Here is a 19,336-nt window from a genome sequence, read left to right as displayed (position 1 = left end):
GCACTCGTGACTCACGGTCGGTTGTTCCTAAACGTAAGAGAAAACTAATATTTTCCCGTGGCCTGGCCTCTGACTTCAGTAATGACGATGATTCTGACGTGGATTGTGATTTTATTGCGCTCGACGATCATTCGAGTAGTGATAGTGAGGAAACATATTCACCAGTGAAGCGTCGGTATGTGCGCCGCCGCATGCGCTCGGGTAGTGTACCCTATGCTATGCCCAGGGGACGGAGTACATCCCGTAGTACATCCCGGAGTACATCCCGTGGCCCTACACCCGTTTTAGGTAGTGATAGTGAGGATGATGTGGCTACACTTGGCATGGATGGGCCACAGACATCAGTGGATGGTGTTAGTGGGGCTGGTGGTGGTAGTGGCACCGCCATGCGTGACTCGCTGTGCCACGCGGGAACCCACGCTGCTGACTCGTCAGTTCAAGGACAAAGCGGAGCGTCACCCACCAGCCCGCCACAACCACCCGTACAACCAGCCTATGATGTCCAGTATCCACCAGCAAACCGTATCTGGGATTGGCAGCAAAATCCCAATTTTGTTCCCAGCCCTCACCACTTTGATGACTCGCAAAGTGGAATTCTACCTACCTGTCCCCTTGGAACCACGGCCAATGAACTGGAATTCTTTGAATTATTCTTTGACCAGCCATTGATGGAAACTATTGTCAGGGAAAGTAATAAGTATTTTCAGTACACCATGGCAAATACGATCTTATCACCACAGTCAAGACTACACAGGTGGAAAGAGACGACTGTTGCAGAAATGTATTTGCTTTTTGCAACAATAATGCTTATGCCTCACGTCTATAAGCATAATATAAAAGCATACTGGTCCACAGATCGGCTAATTTGTACCCCATCCTTCAGTGAAATAATACCAGTGAACAGGTTTATCTTACTCTTACGTATGTTGCACTTCTCTGACAAAACCAGGCCTGACAGAAGTGACAGGTTATACAAGATTAGAAATGTTTTCATGTATCTCAAACAAAAGTTCAGGATATACTTTTATCCATTCAAGAATCTTGTAATTGACGAGTCTTTGATTTTGTTCAAAGGTAGACTGTCATTCAAGCAGTATATACCGAGCAAGAGGAACCGCTTTGGTATAAAATTGTTTGTACTCTGTGATTGTGACAGTGGCCTGGTGTTGGATATTGTTGTATACACGGGTAGTAAAACATTGAAAGATACCAAGATGTTATTGGGTATATCAGGTGACGTAGTGAGAAACATGATGGCACCTTATCTTGGTAAGGGCCATACATTATATACCGATAACTGGTACACAAGCCCATTACTCAGTGATTTCATGCGAGTGAACAAGACAGATGTGTGTGGCACAGTGCGTTCTAATCGTAAACATATGCCCAGGCTCAACGCAGGTGTTCGTGGTGATGACGTGCAGGTGTTTACTGCCAATGACATCATGGCATTACGGTGGCATGACAAACGAGATGTCACATTGTTGACAACCATTCACCGTAATGAAATGCAAGACAGTGGCAAAGTTGATCGAGTGACTAATGAACGTATTCGAAAACCAGTGACAGTGATTGATTATACACAAAACATGCGCTTGGTTGACAAGTGTGACATGCAGATTGGTTTTGTTGACTGTGTTCGTAAGAGTTACAAGTGGTACATGAAACTTTTCTTCCATCTCATGGACATTTCAATGCTGAATGCATATAATATGTACCAAATAAAGACTGGTAACAGACCACCGTATGGTGAATTTTGTTTGTCTGTTGTCAGACAACTCATAATGAAGTACCAGGTAACAACACCTGCAATACAACATGGTCCTCGAATTCATCACAATATACCCAAGCGTTTGAGAAGAGAAGGTGATCATTTCATAATACAGCTTCCTTCAACTCAAAAGAAATTTGCTCAGAAGAGATGCATTGTCTGTGCACAAACAAAACGACGGCAACAAAGACGCAAAGACACTCGGTTTATGTGTGAGGAATGTAAGGTGCCTCTGTGCATGGTGCCTTGTTTCAAGGAGTTCCACAAGCTCCAGCAGTTCTAAAACCATGTCCAGTGATTGTAAATATGTAAATATATGATAGAACATTAGTATTATACAATATTTGTGCATGTTTATTGTAATAAACAACAGTGGTAAAAAATAATATGATAATAACTTTAGTGCGGTTATTGTGTTCAATACAGTGAGTTTATATATATAAATTATATACAGTATTGGTCTCTCAGGCCCCAAATGTTAGTAGGAATAGAAAAAAATTGGAAAAGAAAAGAAAAAACAACTAAAACAACAAAATAATATAATACGCGTATGTGGAATTCGTCGATGTTGCCGCCACCACATCATTTTCTACAAACTTCTTGGCACTGTATCTCGGTAAGTACTGATCAGATTCTAATTTTTTTTGTTTTATTACCTTCACAAAAATATGCTCTTTAATTCTGTAAGAAAAAATAATTTTTTTTTTTTTCAAAATTTCTTGGACACTGGTGCGTGACTTCAGATTTTGGCCTTGGACCCTGAAAGGGTTAAAGAAACTTTGCTCCCTTAAACCTAAGGAGTGGCATCGTTACCTACCCTGTGCTTTGTTTGCCATGAGGGAAGTTCCCAGTGACTCTTTGGGGTTTTCACCTTTTGAACTTCTCTATGGTAGACAGGCCAGAGGTCCACTGTCCATCCTTCATGACTTATGGACTAATGAGGAGGTGAATGCTGAGGTTCAGTCTTCTTATCAGTTTCTCCTTGACCTTAGATCCAAACTTGAGGAGACCTCTGACATAGTTTCGAAAAAGTTTAGCTTATCAATGGACCAGTACAAAACCTATTTTGATACTAAACGTCAGAGGAGAAATTTTAAAGTAGGGGATGAAGTTCTGGTACTTTTACCAATAAAGTCAAATACGCACATTATTAGTAGCATGGAAAGGTCCATATAAGGTATTGAAAATATGTGGGAAGGTTGATTAGCTCATAGAAGTCAAGGGGAAACCTAAGCTTTATCATAACATTCTTGAGAAATATTACTGAAGAAATTCGGTTAACTGCCTGAATGACTTTGATTTAGTTTTTCCACACAAACTTGATAAGACAACTGAGGAGTGTAAGGTGTGCGTAACTGACACCTCTAACGTAGACTATGACAGAGAACTACATGACTTGATGACTCTTGACCACTCAGTGAGTCTTTGGATGACCATAAGAAACATGAACCACTTCAATGTGTGAGTAAATTCTCAGATGTTTTTACGGATATTCCAGGTGTCACCTCCACGGTAGTCCATAAGATTGACTTAGTCACGGACAACCCTATCAAACAGAAATTATACTCAGTTCTAGTTCACCTTAGGGATGCATTTGACCGAGAGGTAGACAGATTATTAAAACTAAAGATCATTGAACCTTCAGTATCTGCATATTGCTCACCAGTAGTCATGGTTAAGAAGGAAGACAATTCATACAGACTTGCTATTGACTTCAGAGGCCTTAATGCTATAACTAGGTGGGATGCTGAGCCTATGCCCTTAATAGATAGCGATCTACACAAATTTTATGACTCTTCTTTCTTTTCAGAGATTGATATTGCACAAGCATATCATCAAGTAATGTTAGATCCTTCTTCTAAGCAGTACACCGCTTTTCCTACACACCAAGGACTGATGCAGTATAGAACTATGCCCTTCAGTTTGGTAACTGCCTGTGCTACTGAGACTGATGAGAAAGGTCTTGGGTAATATGCCAAATGTTTCAGTTTATTTTGATAACTTTTATGTAATGACATCCACGTGGGGCAAGCATATCCAAACATTAACGTCAGTTTTACGTAGGTTACGCTCACGTGGCCTCACTGCCAAGCCAAAGATATGCTTCTTTGGGTATAACAAAATTAGATATATCAGACTGAGTCTTTCAAATAATTCTTTGCAGCCTCTCCCCAGTAAGATCAAAGCTTTATTAGAGTTTAAATTCCAAAAACCAAGAAGCTCTTGCGTAGCTTTCTTGGTTCTGTAAATTTTTATGCACGGTTTATCCCCAACATTACCAATCTTACAGGCATCTTATCCAATTACCTTAAAAAGTCTGTAAAGGAACCTCTTGAACTTTCCGACGTAGCTCGAGAAAAGTTTAATGAGATTAAAAACATCTTCTCAAAAGACCCTATACTTAAGATTCCAGATATTAATAAACTGTTTTGTTTAAGAACTGATGCCTCCAATACCGGCTTAGGTGCGGTGGTACTACAGTACCATGATGGTACACCCTTCCCTGTATGCTTCCTAAGCCGGAAACATCTTCCTGCAGAAACGAGATACTCCACCATAGAAAAGGAATGTTTGGCCCTTGTATGGGGTATCTCCAAGCTTAAATTTTATTTACTGGAAAAAGAATTCATTTTAGAGACGGATCACAAACCTTTGATATACCTAGAAACTTTTAAGGGAACCAACAGTCGCCTCTTGAGGTGGACATTGGCACTCCAAGTTTTAAAGTTTCATATTGTGTATATCAATGGTTCATCCAATTATTTCTCTGACTGGTTAAGTTGTGACAGTCAGTAGAAGATTTGGTGCCTTAGGCGACTTCCACGTGTTAGAACTTTTTCCTCGCCTATTCTTCTTATACTCCTTGACTATAAGTCTTGGTGTGGGGGAGTGTGAGGGAAAAGTTCAACAGATAGGAGTAGCGAGTGAGTATATGGTGATGATAGTTTGATTGCCCGTCTGCTTGTTAAGGTAGGGTCAGTCAAGCTCCCGCTATCATCCCCCTTTTTCTCCACCCTGAAAGGTGACGTGTGGGGCTCCGACCAAATGGTAATCACTTGACTCACAGCTCCCAACACAACAACTCTTGGAATGTCAGCTCGGGTCATCTGGCAACCAAAGAAACAGTGTTGAAGGAGGCAAACTTTACGTAAGTTCTGAGACGTCACCATTTTATCTGCATACCTAAGTGTAGTCAACCCCAGGCAACTACCCCTCATCCTTGCAGTGGTGAAGAATCTGTGTTCCTATCATCTTGACGGACTATTCAAGGCTAGAGACTCTGTGAAGAACTAGTCGTTGGGTTGTCACTCAACATCTGTGACCCCCCCATCATCAGCAACGGCTACAATTTCTACAACACGCGGTGTCAACATCAGACACCCCAGTCTAACTGTACATATTAGCGTTGGATTCAGATATTATTTTTACATTTCATTTTTCATTTCTCTTTCAAGTAGGATAAAAATTCATATTTAATTATTTTAGGTAGGTAAAATGAAAGGGGATAAGGCAGCCGGGATTGATGGGATAAAGATATAAATGTTAAAAGCAGGTGGGGATATAGTTTTGGAGTGGTTGGTGCTATTATTTAATAAATGTATGGAAGAGGGTAAGGTACCAAGGGATTGGCAGAGAGCATGCATAGTTCCTTTGTATAAAGGCAAAGGGGATAAAAGAGAGTGCAAAAATTATAGGGGGATAAGTCTGTTGAGTATACCTGGTAAAGTGTATGGTAGAGTTATTATTGAAAGAATTAAGAGTAAGACGGAGAATAGGATAGCAGATGAACAAGGAGGCTTTAGGAAAGGTAGGGGGTGTGTGGACCAGGTGTTTACAGTGAAACATATAAGTGAACAGTATTTAGATAAGGCTAAAGAGGTTTTTGTGGCATTTATGGATTTGGAAAAGGCATGACAGGGTGGATAGGGAAGCAATGTGGCAGATGTTGCAGGTGTATGGTGTAGGAGGTAGGTTACTGAAAACAGTGAAGAGTTTTTACTAGGATAGTGAGGCTCAAGTTAGAGTATGTAGGAAAGAGGGAGATTATTTCCCAGTAAAAGTAGGCCTTAGACAAGGATGTGTGATGTCATCGTGGTTGTTTAATATATTTATAGATGGGGTTGTAAGAGAAGTAAATGCGAGGGTCTTGGCAAGAGGCGTGGAGTTAAAAGATAAAGAATCACACATAAAGTGGGAGTTGTCACAGCTGCTCTTTGCTGATGACACTGTGCTCTTGGGAGATTCTGAAGAGAAGTTGCAGAGGTTGGTGGATGAATTTGGTAGGGTATGCAAAAGAAGAAAATTAAAAGTGAATACAGGAAAGAGTAAGGTTATGAGGATAACAAAAAGATTAGGTGATGAAAGATTGAATATCAGATTGGAGGGAGAGTATGAAGGAGGTGAATGTATTCAGATATTTCGGAGTGGACGTGTCAGCGGATGGGTCTATGAAAGATGAGGTGAATCACAGAATTGATGAGGGGAAAAGGGTGAGCGGTGCACTTAGGAGTCTGTGGAGACAAAGAACTTTGTCTTTGGAGGCAAAGAGGGGAATGTATGAGAGTATAGTTTTACCAACGCTCTTATATGGGTGTGAAGCATGGGTGATGAATGTTGCAGCAAGGAGAAGGCTGGAGGAAGTGGAGATGTCATGTCTGAGGGCAATGTGTGGTGTGAATATAATGCAGAGAATTCGTAGTTTGGAAGTTAGGAGGAGGTGCGGGATTACCAAAACTGTTGTCCAGAGGGCTGAGGAAGGGTTGTTGAGGTGGTTCGGACATGCAGAGAGAATTGAGCGAAACAGAATGACTTCAAGAGTGTATCAGTCTGTAGTGGAAGGAAGGCGGGGTAGGGGTCGGCCTAGGAAAGGTTGGAGGGAGGGAGTAAAGGAGGTTTTGTGTGCGAGGGGCTTGGACTTTCAGCAGGCATGCGCGAGCGTGTTTGATAGGAGTGAATGGAGACAAATGGTTTTTAATACTTGACGTGCTGTTGGAGTGTGAGCAAAGTAACATTTATGAAGGGATTCAGGGAAACCAGCAGGCCGGACTTGAGTCCTGGAGATGGGAAGTACAGTGCCTGCACTCTGAAGGAGGGGTGTTAATGTTGCAGTTTAAAAACTGTAGTGTAAAGCACCCTTCTGGCAAGACAGTGATGGAGCAAATGATGGTGAAAGTTTTTCTTTTTCGGGCCACCCTGCCTTGGTGGGAATCGGCCAGTGTGTTAATAATAATAATAAAAAAAATTAATTTCTAAATAATAAAGTGTTTATATTTGACTGTTATTATTCTTTTTCTATTAATTTTCCTGAGGAGGAGCCAGCCTTGGTAATACTTACTGAAGTTGTTACAGGGCTGAGTAAGCCTTCACAGGAAGTAACTCCAGAAAAGGACTTGCTACCTCAAGTCCTCAAGGAAGGGGATTCCCCTTCCAAACAATAATAACGTCCATCATCTCCCCTCCTCCCATCCCATCACTCATCACCAGATCTTTAATAAAGTTAAGTGTCATTTATTCTTCATTACACAATAATATAGTATATTATGCATGTCTTCTTCTTTTTGTATGTAGGAAAATGCATATTTCCCATACTTTGGGGTGTCAGGAATGGATTAATTTGATTTCCATTATTTCTTATGGGGAAAATTAATTCAGCTAATGATAATTTCGTGTAACGATGAGCTCTCTGGAACAGATTAATATCGTTAGCCGAGAGTCCACTGTACTATGCTCTCTTATTGTACCCACGGCACCCCTACTTTTCACTGGATTTATACTACACTTCCTCCTGTATTTCACACTCAAGTATGTAGCCTCTCCTCACTTAATGATGGAGTTCCGTTCCTAAGACCATGTCAGTAAACAAATTCGTCGCTAAGTGAGGAGCATACTATAATGGTAGTGGGTTTGTGTCAACCATCTTTGATAATGTTTCAGTGTCACCTTTGCAGCATTTATAACATTTCTGGTAAATTTTTAAATGTTTATACAGCAGTGTACTGTATACTGTAATAAACAGAATAGAGGAAATCAGCTCTAATATACATTATTTAGGTATCCATACTGGTCAGAGAGCCCGTCGTAAGTCCGAGTCATCAGTAAACAAGTATGTCGCTAAGTGAGGAGAAATTGTATCATGTATCTCTCTCTCTCTCTCTCTCCTCTTCTCCACAGAGTACATATTTAGAACTCTGAGGTGTTTCCAACAATTCAAATACTTTCTTGGCTCTATACAGGTCATAAATGATCTCTGCATTTGTTCCAGCTCTGATATCTCCCAGCCCTGAATGGGGCTGTCAACACTATACAATACTCTAAATGAGGAAGCTCAGGCAATCTGAATATTGTCTACAATGGCCTTGTTTTAAATTTTCTCATTATTCATCATATTATTTTCCTGGCTTTCATGACATTTACCTCATGGAGTTCTTTGGAGGAAAAGTCAGTCAACATAATTACTCCAAGGTCTTCCACATGTTCCTTTCATGCTATGTGATGATCCTCTTGGTCTTTGCATACAATGTCCCTTTTAAACTCTTCATTCTTTCCACATCCAGGCAGCAGGAACTTATCACCATGAAATGCCATATAGTTTTTCCATTTCCCATTGGAAAACCCTACTTACATCTTCCTATAATTTTTATGTGTCATTTACCAAGGTGATTTTCAAGCTTATTTTCGTGTCATCCACAACTGATGATACAAGACTGCGGCAAGTGTTTTTATATATGTCTGCAATGAGGATAAGAAATAGCAGAAGTGCCAGGTCTGTGTCTTGTGGGATTGAGCTCTATACCTAGCTAATGATGCAATTTCCTCTGTTTACTACTGCTCTTTGTGTTCTCTCTATCAGAAATTGGAAATCCATTTGCCTATCTTTTTCACTATGCCTACAGCCCTTATTATGTGAGTACTCACTCCATGATCACATTTGTCAAATGCCTCTGCAAAATTCATACATACCACACCTGTGTTTTGGTTTTGTTCCAGCACCCCTGTAATTCTGTCAGTAACAGCAATATTAACATGACTTCTGAATACGTGCATCATAAACTTACCATCGGTCTTTGAAGGTAAAATAGAAGAGGGAATTTGTGATTTTTGCCCCACTTTGACCACTGAAGACATACATTGAATCTCTTGCCACTGCCACTGGAAAGTTGCAGCAGGTGGGGGGACAGTCTCCTGTTTGGCTGATTTCTTCCCACATTCGGTTATCGCCCTGTGCAACGTACAATAGTTCAATATTATTTCTGCTGCACAGAGAAACAGAAAGATTTTAGTTTTGAACTCAAAATTTTTTAGAAAAAGTCACAACTGAGTAAAAATATAACACGAGTGTCAGGGAGGTGCACGAGGCATTATGTAGAATGAAAGGGGGTAAACAGCTGGAACTGATGGGATCGTGACAGAAATGCTAAAAGCAGGGTTGGAGTGGTTGGTACTTTTGTTTAAGAAAAGTATGAAAGAGGGGAAAGTACCTAGGGATTGGCAAAGAGTGTATAGTTCCTTTATATAAAGGGAAGGAGGACAAAAGAGATTGTAAAAATTATGCTGGAATAAGTTTACTGAGTATACCAGGTAAAAATGTATGGTAGGGTTATTACTGAAAGAATTAGAGGTAAGGCAGAGAGCTAGATTGCAGATGAGCAAGGAGGCTTTAGAATGAGTAGGGATGTGTAGATCAAGTGTTTACATTGAAGCATATATGTGAACAGTATTTAGACAAAGATACAGAAGGTTTCATTGCATTTATTGATTTAGAAAAGGCATATAATAGAGTGGATAGGGGAGCAATGTGGCCGATGTTGCAAGTGTATGGAATAAGTAGTAAGTTACTAAATGCTGAAAAGAGTTTTTACGAGGGTAGTAAGGCTCAGGTTAGGGTGTGTAGGATAGTGAGGCTCAGGTTAGGGTGTGTAGGAGAGAGGGAGATTACTTCCCAGTAAAAGTAGGTCTTAGACAGGGATGTCATATATCGCATAGAACAGAATTGTTTTTATACCGTGCGCACTCACTGCACCGACCCATTCTGTCATATATAGGACAGAATTTACTGCTCACAACTCAGATTAGTGAGCTGAGCTAGTGATATAGAACTACATCAAGGATCCTGGCCTCAATGACATAGTTCTCTGTGATGGCCACTGAAAGGGTTAATGCTTCAAAAGTTTAATAAACAACATTTTTCACGTGCTACTGATTATTCCAGATGATTTATTTTTTTGACACACCTGTTTTGACACACCTGCCCTCTCCCACTGAGGTAGGTGACTTGAAAAAGAAGAAACATTTTCACCATCACTCACTCCATCACTGTCTTGCCACTTTTTTATCTTTTCACAAGAAAATTATGCAGTTTGAAGATGCCTATAAGAGAGTTTACCCTACATCAATTTCACAGCTTAGAAAAAGCAATACAGCAATTTTGTAGCTAAATAAATAAATAATACAGCTGAAATTATCTTATAATACAGAGACTGCTTAACACAGAATGCATAGATAACACAGTAATTGCACAGATTACATTATATAGTAAGTTTTCATCAACATGAAAGTGAGGGTCCTAAAAAAACAAACATATGAGAGCTAGAAAACTCCCACACTACATGTGAATATGCAGGGTATTTTTTTTCTAAACACACTGGTCGTCTCCCACTGAGGCAGGGTGACCCGAAAAAGAAACACTTTCACCATCATTTACACTATCACTGTCTTGCCAGAGGAATGCAGATACAACAGTTTAGACATCCCTCTAAACAGCAAATATCCCAAACCTGTCCTTTAGTGTGCAGGCACTTAATTCCCACCTCCAGGTCTCGAATCCAGTTAACTGGTTTCCCTGAATCCCTTCACAAAATATTTCCCTGCTCACACTCCAACAGTTCATCAAGTCCCGAAAACGATTTGTGCCCACTCAGTCCTATCTAAGATGCTCGCACACGCCTCTTGTGAGCACATCAAAAAGTGTTGTGTATTAACTTTTGGAGGAATAAATACAGGTGTAACTCACCCCAAGAGGAATGGTCCACATATCATTGAGTCTGAAGTTGCCATCATAGCCAGCAAATATCCACAGCTTCCCTTCATATACTGCTGCACCATGAGCTGACCGTGGTACTGGTGCTCTAGGTAACAAGATATTTTTCATGATTAGGTCTGAGAGGCAAAGAAAATTATGAACAAGTCACAAGATCATGTCTGGAATAAATCACAAGTCCACAATTTGTTAAAAAATTGGTTGCTATTTCAGTCTATACTTAACAAAAAGCATTTTCATTTTCAATTTGTAGAGAGCTGTGATACAAGGTAAAACTCTTAGCATAATATGCAAATGACCCACACATAAGACCCACACATATGACAATGTTTTGGCCCAACCTGGACCACTGATTAGCCACACACTGTGACTAGTTCATGGTCCAAGTGTGACCAAAATGTCGTCATAAACTTCTTTCTCGTATGAGCAGGTTATTTGTGTATTGTTCCAGTCACAGTATTCTGCCTTTTTATTCTCTTAACATAATGCAATACAAATACCAACATTAATTACTTTGTAAGAAATGTACTACATAGAGATTTCTAAACACAGAGATTAAATTATAAAAATGTATATAAAAAAAATATTTTATCATTCTCAAGCTGAATGATAAAAAAATAAGTTTAATACAATCCTTACAACTTGACCTGTAGTTAATGTGCAAAGTTTCTACTATAACATTCTTACTTAAAACCAGGGTTCCCTGAGAATGCAAGTGCTGACAGAGTTAGTTGACAAGTGACACGATGGATGACAGCATGGCGTGAATACACAAATAACCAGCACATAGAAGAGACGAGTTTACGATGGCGTTTCGGTTCGACTTGGACCATTTACAAATGTGACTTTGTAAATGGTCCAAGTCGGACCGAAACGTCATCGTAAGCTCCTCTCTTCTATGTGCAGGTTATTTGTGTATTGTTCCAGTCACGGTATTGTGCCTTTATTTGTTATTTATGGTGTGAATGCCAGTGTATAGTGACTGGACTTGCAGGTAATGAGCTGGCAAGTTTAGTCAGAACTAACAAAGATGACCCTATGAGTCTGCAACTGGGGTATACAACATTACAATGAAACAGAAGAAAATATTTTGCTTTATAAAAGACGTGTTAGCCAAACAGTGTCCTACACTCTCCCAACAAAGACTGGATTGAAAAACCTACTAACACTGAATATATATTAATTTTATTCTGAAATATCTTGAAGAACAACAAGTCTCAATTCTTGCAAAAATTAAGTAGTGTTGACTTGGTTGTTGATCTTGTCTTCTAAACAGAACTTAATTAACCTTTAGCAATTACAGTAATTTCACTGGTTCAGTAATGGTAATAACCAGTACATGTACTTTTTCAACAGTCAATCAAAATTAGCGCCAATCTGAATAATGTAAGCACAGTTGCTCAAACAAGGCACTAGAGTAACTCCAAGACAGATTGTGGTTTGGTTATTAGCAGTGTTGTGGAGCCAAAAGCTAAGAGCAGAATGAATCAGAAAATGAGAGTGAAAGGTTTGTATGATCAGAAGATATGACCTAAAAACATACAACTGATGAAAAAATAAATTAAACCAATATACAAAATTAAAAATCAAGAAAATACTCACCTGTGAGTAAACTTCCAAAATTTAAAAAAAGGGAAATCCTCACCTGCCAGTGAACTTCCACTCTATCCACTGGCCTGTTTGGAAGCGATACTCAAAAAGGTCATTCTGGTTCTTGAGGTTACTGTTGCTATGGATGTCCCCAGTAAACCCACCAAACACAAACATTGAAGACTCGTGTACCTATCATGTTTGGGAATGATAATAATTAGCACTATGAAAGACAGAATTATATGAACATATTATGATAGTACAGGAGGGCCCCACTATATAGCACCTCGCTTTACAGCATTTTACTAATGCAGCCGTTTTCAATTATACCTATTCTTCATTTATTCAGACTTCCTACAATAAATATATTCACCATTCATTATAAGCCAAGGACAAAAATATTCTGAGGTTAATAATGTGTGTACTGTATATGAATCTTTTAGGCCTAGCTCTACTGCTCACTTAATATATGATAGCATAAACAGGCTAACAGGCTTATATGTGCATTTGAAAGTGAAAAAAGGCAATTTTGGCTTTAAGCAGTAGCATGGAACCTGACCTGCTGTATAAACATAGCCCTCCTGTACAAAGTATATCTATTTTACTTTTTAATACTTCACATGCAGTAGACCATCATTTAGTATGCAGACTGTATGAGATTGTTATAGTATGAAATGCATTTCATACTAGTGGCTTTATTACATATAAACTGTTATTTTTGTACCACATGATAAGAAACAAAAAATCTGAATTGCAAATACAGTGTACCCTCAGTTATCGGCTGTTCCGCTTATCGGCCAACTTGGTTATTGGCAGGTTTCTCGGCTTCCGATTATCGGCTGTTATTTCACTTATCGCCTGTATGGGACACGTCAACCTGCCTGCCCGCCAGCTGCTCGTTCGTGAGTCAGTCTGGCTGTGTCTCTTGACGAGTGAGGAGACTTCTGCTCATTCATCCAAACATCAAGGAAGCTAACGTTGTACAAGGGAGTTCAGCAAAGAGTGTAGCAGGCAGCCAGGCAGGCAGGGAGAGTATCAGGCAGGCAGGGAGAGTAGCAGGCAGGCAGGGAGTGTAGCAGACAGGCAGGGAGTGCAGCAGGAAGGCAGGGAGTGTAGTAGGCATGCAGGGAGTGTAGCAGACAGGCAGGGAGTGTAGCAGGCAGGCAGGGAGAGTAGCAGGCAGGCAGTGAGAGTAGCAGGCATGCAGGGAGTGTAGCAGGCCAGCAGGGAGAGTAGCAGGCAGGCAGGGAATGTAGCAGGCAGGCAGGGAGTGTAGTAGGGAGGTAGGACCCTAATGGAAATAAGTCACTCTGACTTTTTTGGGTTACCCTAGGTTCTTTACACATATGCTGTAGAAGGGAGGCAGGGAGTGTAGCAGGGAAACAGGGATTGTGGAAGGGAGGCAGGAAGTGTAACAGGGAAACAGGGAGTGTGGAAGGGAGGCAGGGAGTGTAGCAGGGAAACAGGGAGTGTAGCAGGGAAACAGGGAGTGTGGAAGAGAGGCAGGGAGTGTAGCAGGGAAACAGGGAGTGTGGAAGAGACGCAGAGAGTGTTGATGGGAAACAGGGAGTGTGGAAGGGAGGCAGGGAGTGCAGCAGGGAAACAGGGAGTGTGCAAGGGAGGCAGGGAGTACAGCATGGAAACTGGGAGTGTGAAAGGGAGGCACAGAGTGTAGCAGAGAAACTGGGAGTGTGGAAGGGAGGCAGGGAGTGTAGCATGGAGGGAGGAAGTGTAGCAGGGAGTGTAGCAGGCAGGCAGGGAGTGTAGCAGGGAAACAGGGAATGTGGAAGGGAGGCAGGGAGTGTAGCATGGAGGGAGGGAGTGTGGAAGGGAGGTAGGGAGTGTAGCAGGGAACCTGGGAGTGTGGAAGGGAGGCAGGGAGTGTAGCATGGAGGGAGGGAGTGTAGCACGGGGGCAGGGAGTGAAGCAGACACGCAGGGAGTGTAGCAGGGAAACAGGGAGTGTGGAAGGGAGGCAGGGAGTGTAGCAAGGAAACGGAGAGTGTGGAAGGCAGGCAGGGAGTGTAGCATGGAGGGAGGGAGCGTAGCAGTTAGGAAGGGAGTACAGCAGGCAGGCAGGGAGTGTAGCAGTCAGGCAGGGAGTATAGCAGGCAGGCAGGGAGTGTAGCAGGCAGGCAGGGAGTGCAGCAGGGAGGAATGGAGTGTAGCAAGCAGGCAGGGAGTGTAGCAGGTAGGCAGGGAGTGTAGCAGGTAGGCAGGGAATGTAGCAGGCAGGTAGGGAGTGTAGCAGGCAGGCAGGGAGTGTAGCAGGTAGGCAGGGAGTGTAGCAGGTAGGCAGGGAATGTAGCAGGCAGGTAGGGAGTGTAGCAGGCAGGCAGGGAGTGTAGCAGGTAGGCAGGGAGTGTAGTAGGTAGGCAGGGAATGTAGCAGGCAGGCTGGAAGTGTAGCAGGTAGGCAGGGAGTGTAGCAGACAGGCAGGGAGAGCAGCATTCAGGCAGGGAGTGTAGCAGGCAGGCAGGAAGTGTAGCAGGTAGGCAGGGAGTGTTGCAGGTAGGCAGCGAGAGTTGCAGGCAGGCAGGAAGTGTAGCAGTAAGGCAGGGAGTGTAGAAGGCAGGCAAGGAGTGTAGCAGGTAGGCAGGGAGTGTAGCAGTCAGGAAGGGAGTGTAGCAGGCAGGCAGGGAGTGTAGCAGGCAGGCAGGGAGTGTAGCAGGAAGGAATGGAGTGTAGCAGGCAGGCAGGGAGTGTAGCAGGTAGGCAGGGAGTGTAGCAGGTAGGTAGGGAGTGTAGCAGGCAGGCAGGGAGTGTAGCAGGCAGGCAGGGAGTGTAGCAGGGAGGGATGGAGTGCAGCAGGCAGGCAGGGAGTGTAGCAGGCAGGCAGGGAGTGTAGCAGTCAGGCAGGGAGTGTAGCAGGCAGGCAGGGAGTGTAGCAGGTAGGCAGGGAGTGTAGCAGGCAGGCAGGGAGTGTATCAGGCAGGCAAGGAGTGTAGCAGGCAGGCAAGGAGTGTAGCAGTCAGGAAGGGAGTGTAGCAGGCAGGCAGGGAGTGTAGCAGGCAGGCAGGGAGTGTAGCAGGCAGGCAGGGAGTGTAGCAGGGAGGAATGGAGTGTAGCAGGCAGGCAGGGAGTGTACCAGGTATGCAGGGAGTGTAGCAGGTAGGCAGGGAGTGTAGCAGGCAGGCAGGGAGTGTAGCAGGCAGGCAGGGAGTGTAGCAGGTAGGCAGGGAGTGTAGCAGGGAGGGATGGAGTGTAGCAGTCAGACAGGGAGTGTAGCAGGTAGGCAGGGAGTGTAGCAGGCAGGCAGGGAGTGTAGCAGGTAGGCAGGGAGTGTAGCAGGCAGGCAGGGAGTGTAGCAGGTAGGCAGGGAGTGTAGCAGGTAGGCAGGGAGTGTAGCAGTCAGGCAGGGAGTGTAGCAGTCAGGTAGGGAGTGTAGCAGTCAGGCAGGGAGTGTAGCAGGCAGGCAGGAGTGTAGCAGGTAGGCAGGGAGTGTAGCAGGTAGGCAGGGAGTGTAGCAGGTAGGCAGGGAGTGTAGCAGGCAGGCAGGGAGTGTAGCAGTCAGGCAGGGAGAGTAGCAGGCAGGCAGGGAGTGTAGCAGGTAGGCAGGGAGTGTAGCAGGGAAACTGAGAGTGTGGAAGGGAGGCAGGGAGTGTAACAGGGAAAATGGGAGTGTGGATGGGAGGCAGGGAGTGTAGCATGGAGGGAGGGAGTGTATCACGGGGGCAGGGAGTGAAGCAGACAGGCAGGGAGTGTAGCAGGGAAACAGGGAGTGTGGAAGGGAGGCAGGGAGTGTAGCAAGGAAACGGAGTGTGTGGAAGGCAGGCAGGGAGTGTAGCATGGAGGGAGGGAGTGTAGCAGTTAGGAAGGGAGTACAGCAGGCAGGCAGGGAGTGTAGCAGGCAGGCAGGGAGCGTAGCAGGCAGGCAGGGAGTGTAGCAGGGAGGAATGGAGTGTAGCATGCAGGCAGGGAGTGTAGTAGGTAGGCAGGGAGTGTAGCAGGAAGGCAGGGAATGTAGCAGGCAGGTAGGGAGTGTAGCAGGCAGGCAGGGAGTGTAGCAGGTAGGCAGGGAGTGTAGCAGGAAGGCAGGGAGTGTAGCAGGCAGGCTGGAAGTGTAGCAGGAAGGCAGGGAGTGTAGCAGACAGGCAGGGAGTGCAGCATTCAGGCAGGGAGTGTAGCAGGCAGGCAGGAAGTGTAGCAAGTAGGCAGGGAGTGTTGCAGGTAGGCAACGAGAGTTGCAGGCAGGCAGGGAGTGTAGCAGTAAGGCAGGGAGTGTAGCAGGCAGGCAAGGAGTGTAGCAGGTAGGCAGGGAGTGTAGCAGTCAGGAAGGGAGTGTAGCAGGCAGGCAGGGAGTGTAGCAGGAAGGAATGGAGTGTAGCAGGCAGGCAGGGAGTGTAGCAGGTAGGCAGGGAGTGTAGAAGGTAGGCAGGGAGTGTAGCAAGCAGGCAGGGAGTGTAGCAGGCAGGCAAGGAGTGTAGCAGGGAGGGATGGAGTGCAGCAGGCAAGCAGGGAGTATAGCAGGCAGGCAGGGAGTGTAGCAATCAGGCAGGGAGTGTAGCAGGCAGGCAGGGAGTGTAGCAGGTAGGCAGAGAGTGTAGAAGGCAGGCAGGGAGTGTAGCAGGCAGGCAAGAAGTGTAGCAGGCAGGCAAGGAGTGTAGCAGTCAGGAAGGGAGTGTAGCAGGCAGGCAGGGAGTGTAGCAGGGAGGGATGAGTGTAGCAGTCAGGCAGGGAGTGTAGAAGGGAGGGATGAGTGTAGCAGGCAGGTAGGGAGTGTAGCAGGCAGGCAGGGAGTGTAGCAGGGAGGGATTGAGTGCAGCAGGCAGGCAGGGAGTGTAGCAGGCAGACAGGGAGTGTAGCAGGCAGGCAGGGAGTGTAGCAGTCAGGCAGGGAGTGTAGCAGGCAGGCAGGGAGTGTAGCAGGCAGGCAGGGAGTGTAGCAGGCAGGCAGGGAGTGTAGCAGGCAGGCAGGGAGTGTAGCAGTCAGGCAGGGAGTGTAGCAGGGAGGGATGAGTGTAGCAGGCAGGTAGGGAGTGTAGCAGGCAGGCAGGGAGTGTAGCAGGGAGGGATTGAGTGCAGCAGGCAGGCAGGGAGTGTAGCAGGCAGACAGGGAGTGTAGCAGGCAGGCAGGGAGTGTAGCAGGCAGGCAGGGAGTGTAGCAGGCAGGTAAGGAGTGTAGCAGGCAGGCAGGGAGTGTAGCAGGCATGTAGGGAGTGTAGCATGGAGGAAGGGAGTGTAGCAGAGAGGCAGGGAGAGTAGCAGGCAGGCAGGGAGTGTAGCATGGAGGGAGTCAGTGTAGCATGGAGAGAGGGAGTGTAACATGGAATCAGGGGTGTAGCAGGCAGGCAGGGAGTGTAGCAGGCAGGAAGGGAGTGTAGCATGGAGGGAGGGAGTGTAGCATGGAGGGAGTGTAGTAGAGAGGCAGGAAGTGTAGCAGGCAGGCAGGGAGTGTAGTAGGGAGGCAGGGAGTGTAGCAGTCATGAAGGGAGTGTAGCAGTCAGGCAGGGAGTGTAGCAGTCAGGCAGGGGGCGAGGAGGGTGTAGCAGGCAGGGAGGGGCGTAGCAGGCAGGAAGGGAGGCAGGCAAGGCAAGAGGATGCAGTTACCATGCAGGCAGGGCAGTTGGCATGGGGAGGGATGGACGGATGCAAGGCAAGCGAGGAGGGGCGGGGAGTTGAGGCAGGCAGGCAGGGGGCCGTAGCAGGGAGGAACGGAGTGTAGCAGGCTATGGTTAAGGCCAAGAGGGGAGTGCATCTGCGGGCATGCAGGGGAGTAGCAGGTTAGGCAAGGGAGGCAGGTAGGCAAGGCAGGCAGGGAGTGGCAGGGCAGTGGCAGGTTATACAGGAATTAAGGGGCATGCAGCACCAGGCAGGGAGTGTAGCATTCCAGGCAGGAGGGAGTAGGCGAGTCCTGGAGGGCAGGAGGAGTAGCAGGCAGGCAGGAAGTGTGAGTTCAGTCAGGCAGGGAGGAGGTAGCACTGTGTGGTCAGGGAGTAGCAGGCGGAGGCAGGAGGGGTGTAGCAGGCAGGGCAGGGGGAGTGCAGGCAGGAAGGGCAGGGAGGGGTAGCAGGCAGGGCAGGGAGGTGTGAGCAGGGAGGAATGGAGGGTAGGCAAGCTGAGGCAGGAGGGTGTAGCAGGCAGGCAGGGAGTGTAGCTATGGGAAATGGCGATGGGGAACGGGTGCAGGCAGGTAGGAGCAGACTTATACATACGGGGAGGATGCCTTGAGCAGGTTGGAGGGCAGGAGTGAACAGGTAGGAGGGGAGTGTAGCAGGCAGTGGAGGCTGAAGGTGTAGCAGGTAGGCAGGGAGTGTAGCCAAGCAGACCCAGGCACAGGAGGCAGCATTCAGGAAGGAGTGGCAGCAGTATGAGGTAGAGTGCATGCAGGCAGGCAGGGAAGTGTAGCAGGTAGGCAGGGAGTGTTGCAGGGTAGGCAGCTGGAGGAGCTGGGCATACGGGAAGGCAGGTAAGCAAGTCAAGGCAGGGAGTGTAGAAGGCAGGGCGGGAAGGAGGTAGCAGGCAGGCAGGGGATGGCAGTCAGGCTCAAGGAAGGAGGTAGCAGGCAGGCAGGGGGAGGCAGGCAGGCAGTAAGGCAGGGACTTGTAGGCAGGGGCCAAGGAATGGAGTGTAGGCAGGCAAGGGCAGGAGGGGTGTAGCACAGGTGTAGGCGGGAGGAGCATTCCAGGAAGGCAGGGAGTGTAGCAGGCAGGGAGGTGAGGCATGGAGGGTGGAGGTAGCAGTCAGGCAGGGAGAGGGGTTTTAGCAGGAAGGCAGGGAGTGGTAGCAGGGAGGGATGGAGTGGCAGCAGGCAGGCAGGGAGTGTAGCAGGCAGGCAGGGGGAGCAGCAGAACAGGCAGGAGGTAGGTAGCAGGCAGGCAGGAGGTGTAGCAGGTAAGGCAGGGAGCATATGCAGGCGGGCAGGGAGGCAGTAGCAGGCAGGCAAGGAGTGGCAGGCAGGCAAGGCAGTGATAGCAGCCTGGGAAGGGAGTGGTAGCAG

At 46.0% G+C, this 19,336-nt stretch overlaps 1 protein-coding gene across 1 annotated transcript in view; it reads right to left on the bottom strand.

The window, feature by feature from the left end:
* Lztr1 (Leucine zipper like transcription regulator 1) overlaps positions 1–19,336 on the bottom strand; it is a gene marked incomplete at its 5' end in the record, with an annotated part of 328,453 nt that overhangs the window by 223,895 nt on the left and 85,222 nt on the right. Inside the window, 3 exon segments of the mRNA XM_070091669.1 lie at positions 8,827–8,990; positions 10,782–10,896; positions 12,454–12,590. Of these exon segments, the coding sequence (XP_069947770.1) occupies positions 8,827–8,990; positions 10,782–10,896; positions 12,454–12,590 (416 nt within the window).

This window comes from Cherax quadricarinatus, chromosome 36, assembly GCF_038502225.1.
Source record: "Cherax quadricarinatus isolate ZL_2023a chromosome 36, ASM3850222v1, whole genome shotgun sequence".
NCBI classification, from domain to species: Eukaryota; Metazoa; Arthropoda; class Malacostraca; order Decapoda; family Parastacidae; genus Cherax; species Cherax quadricarinatus.
This window is presented reverse-complemented; position numbering and strand designations above follow the sequence as displayed.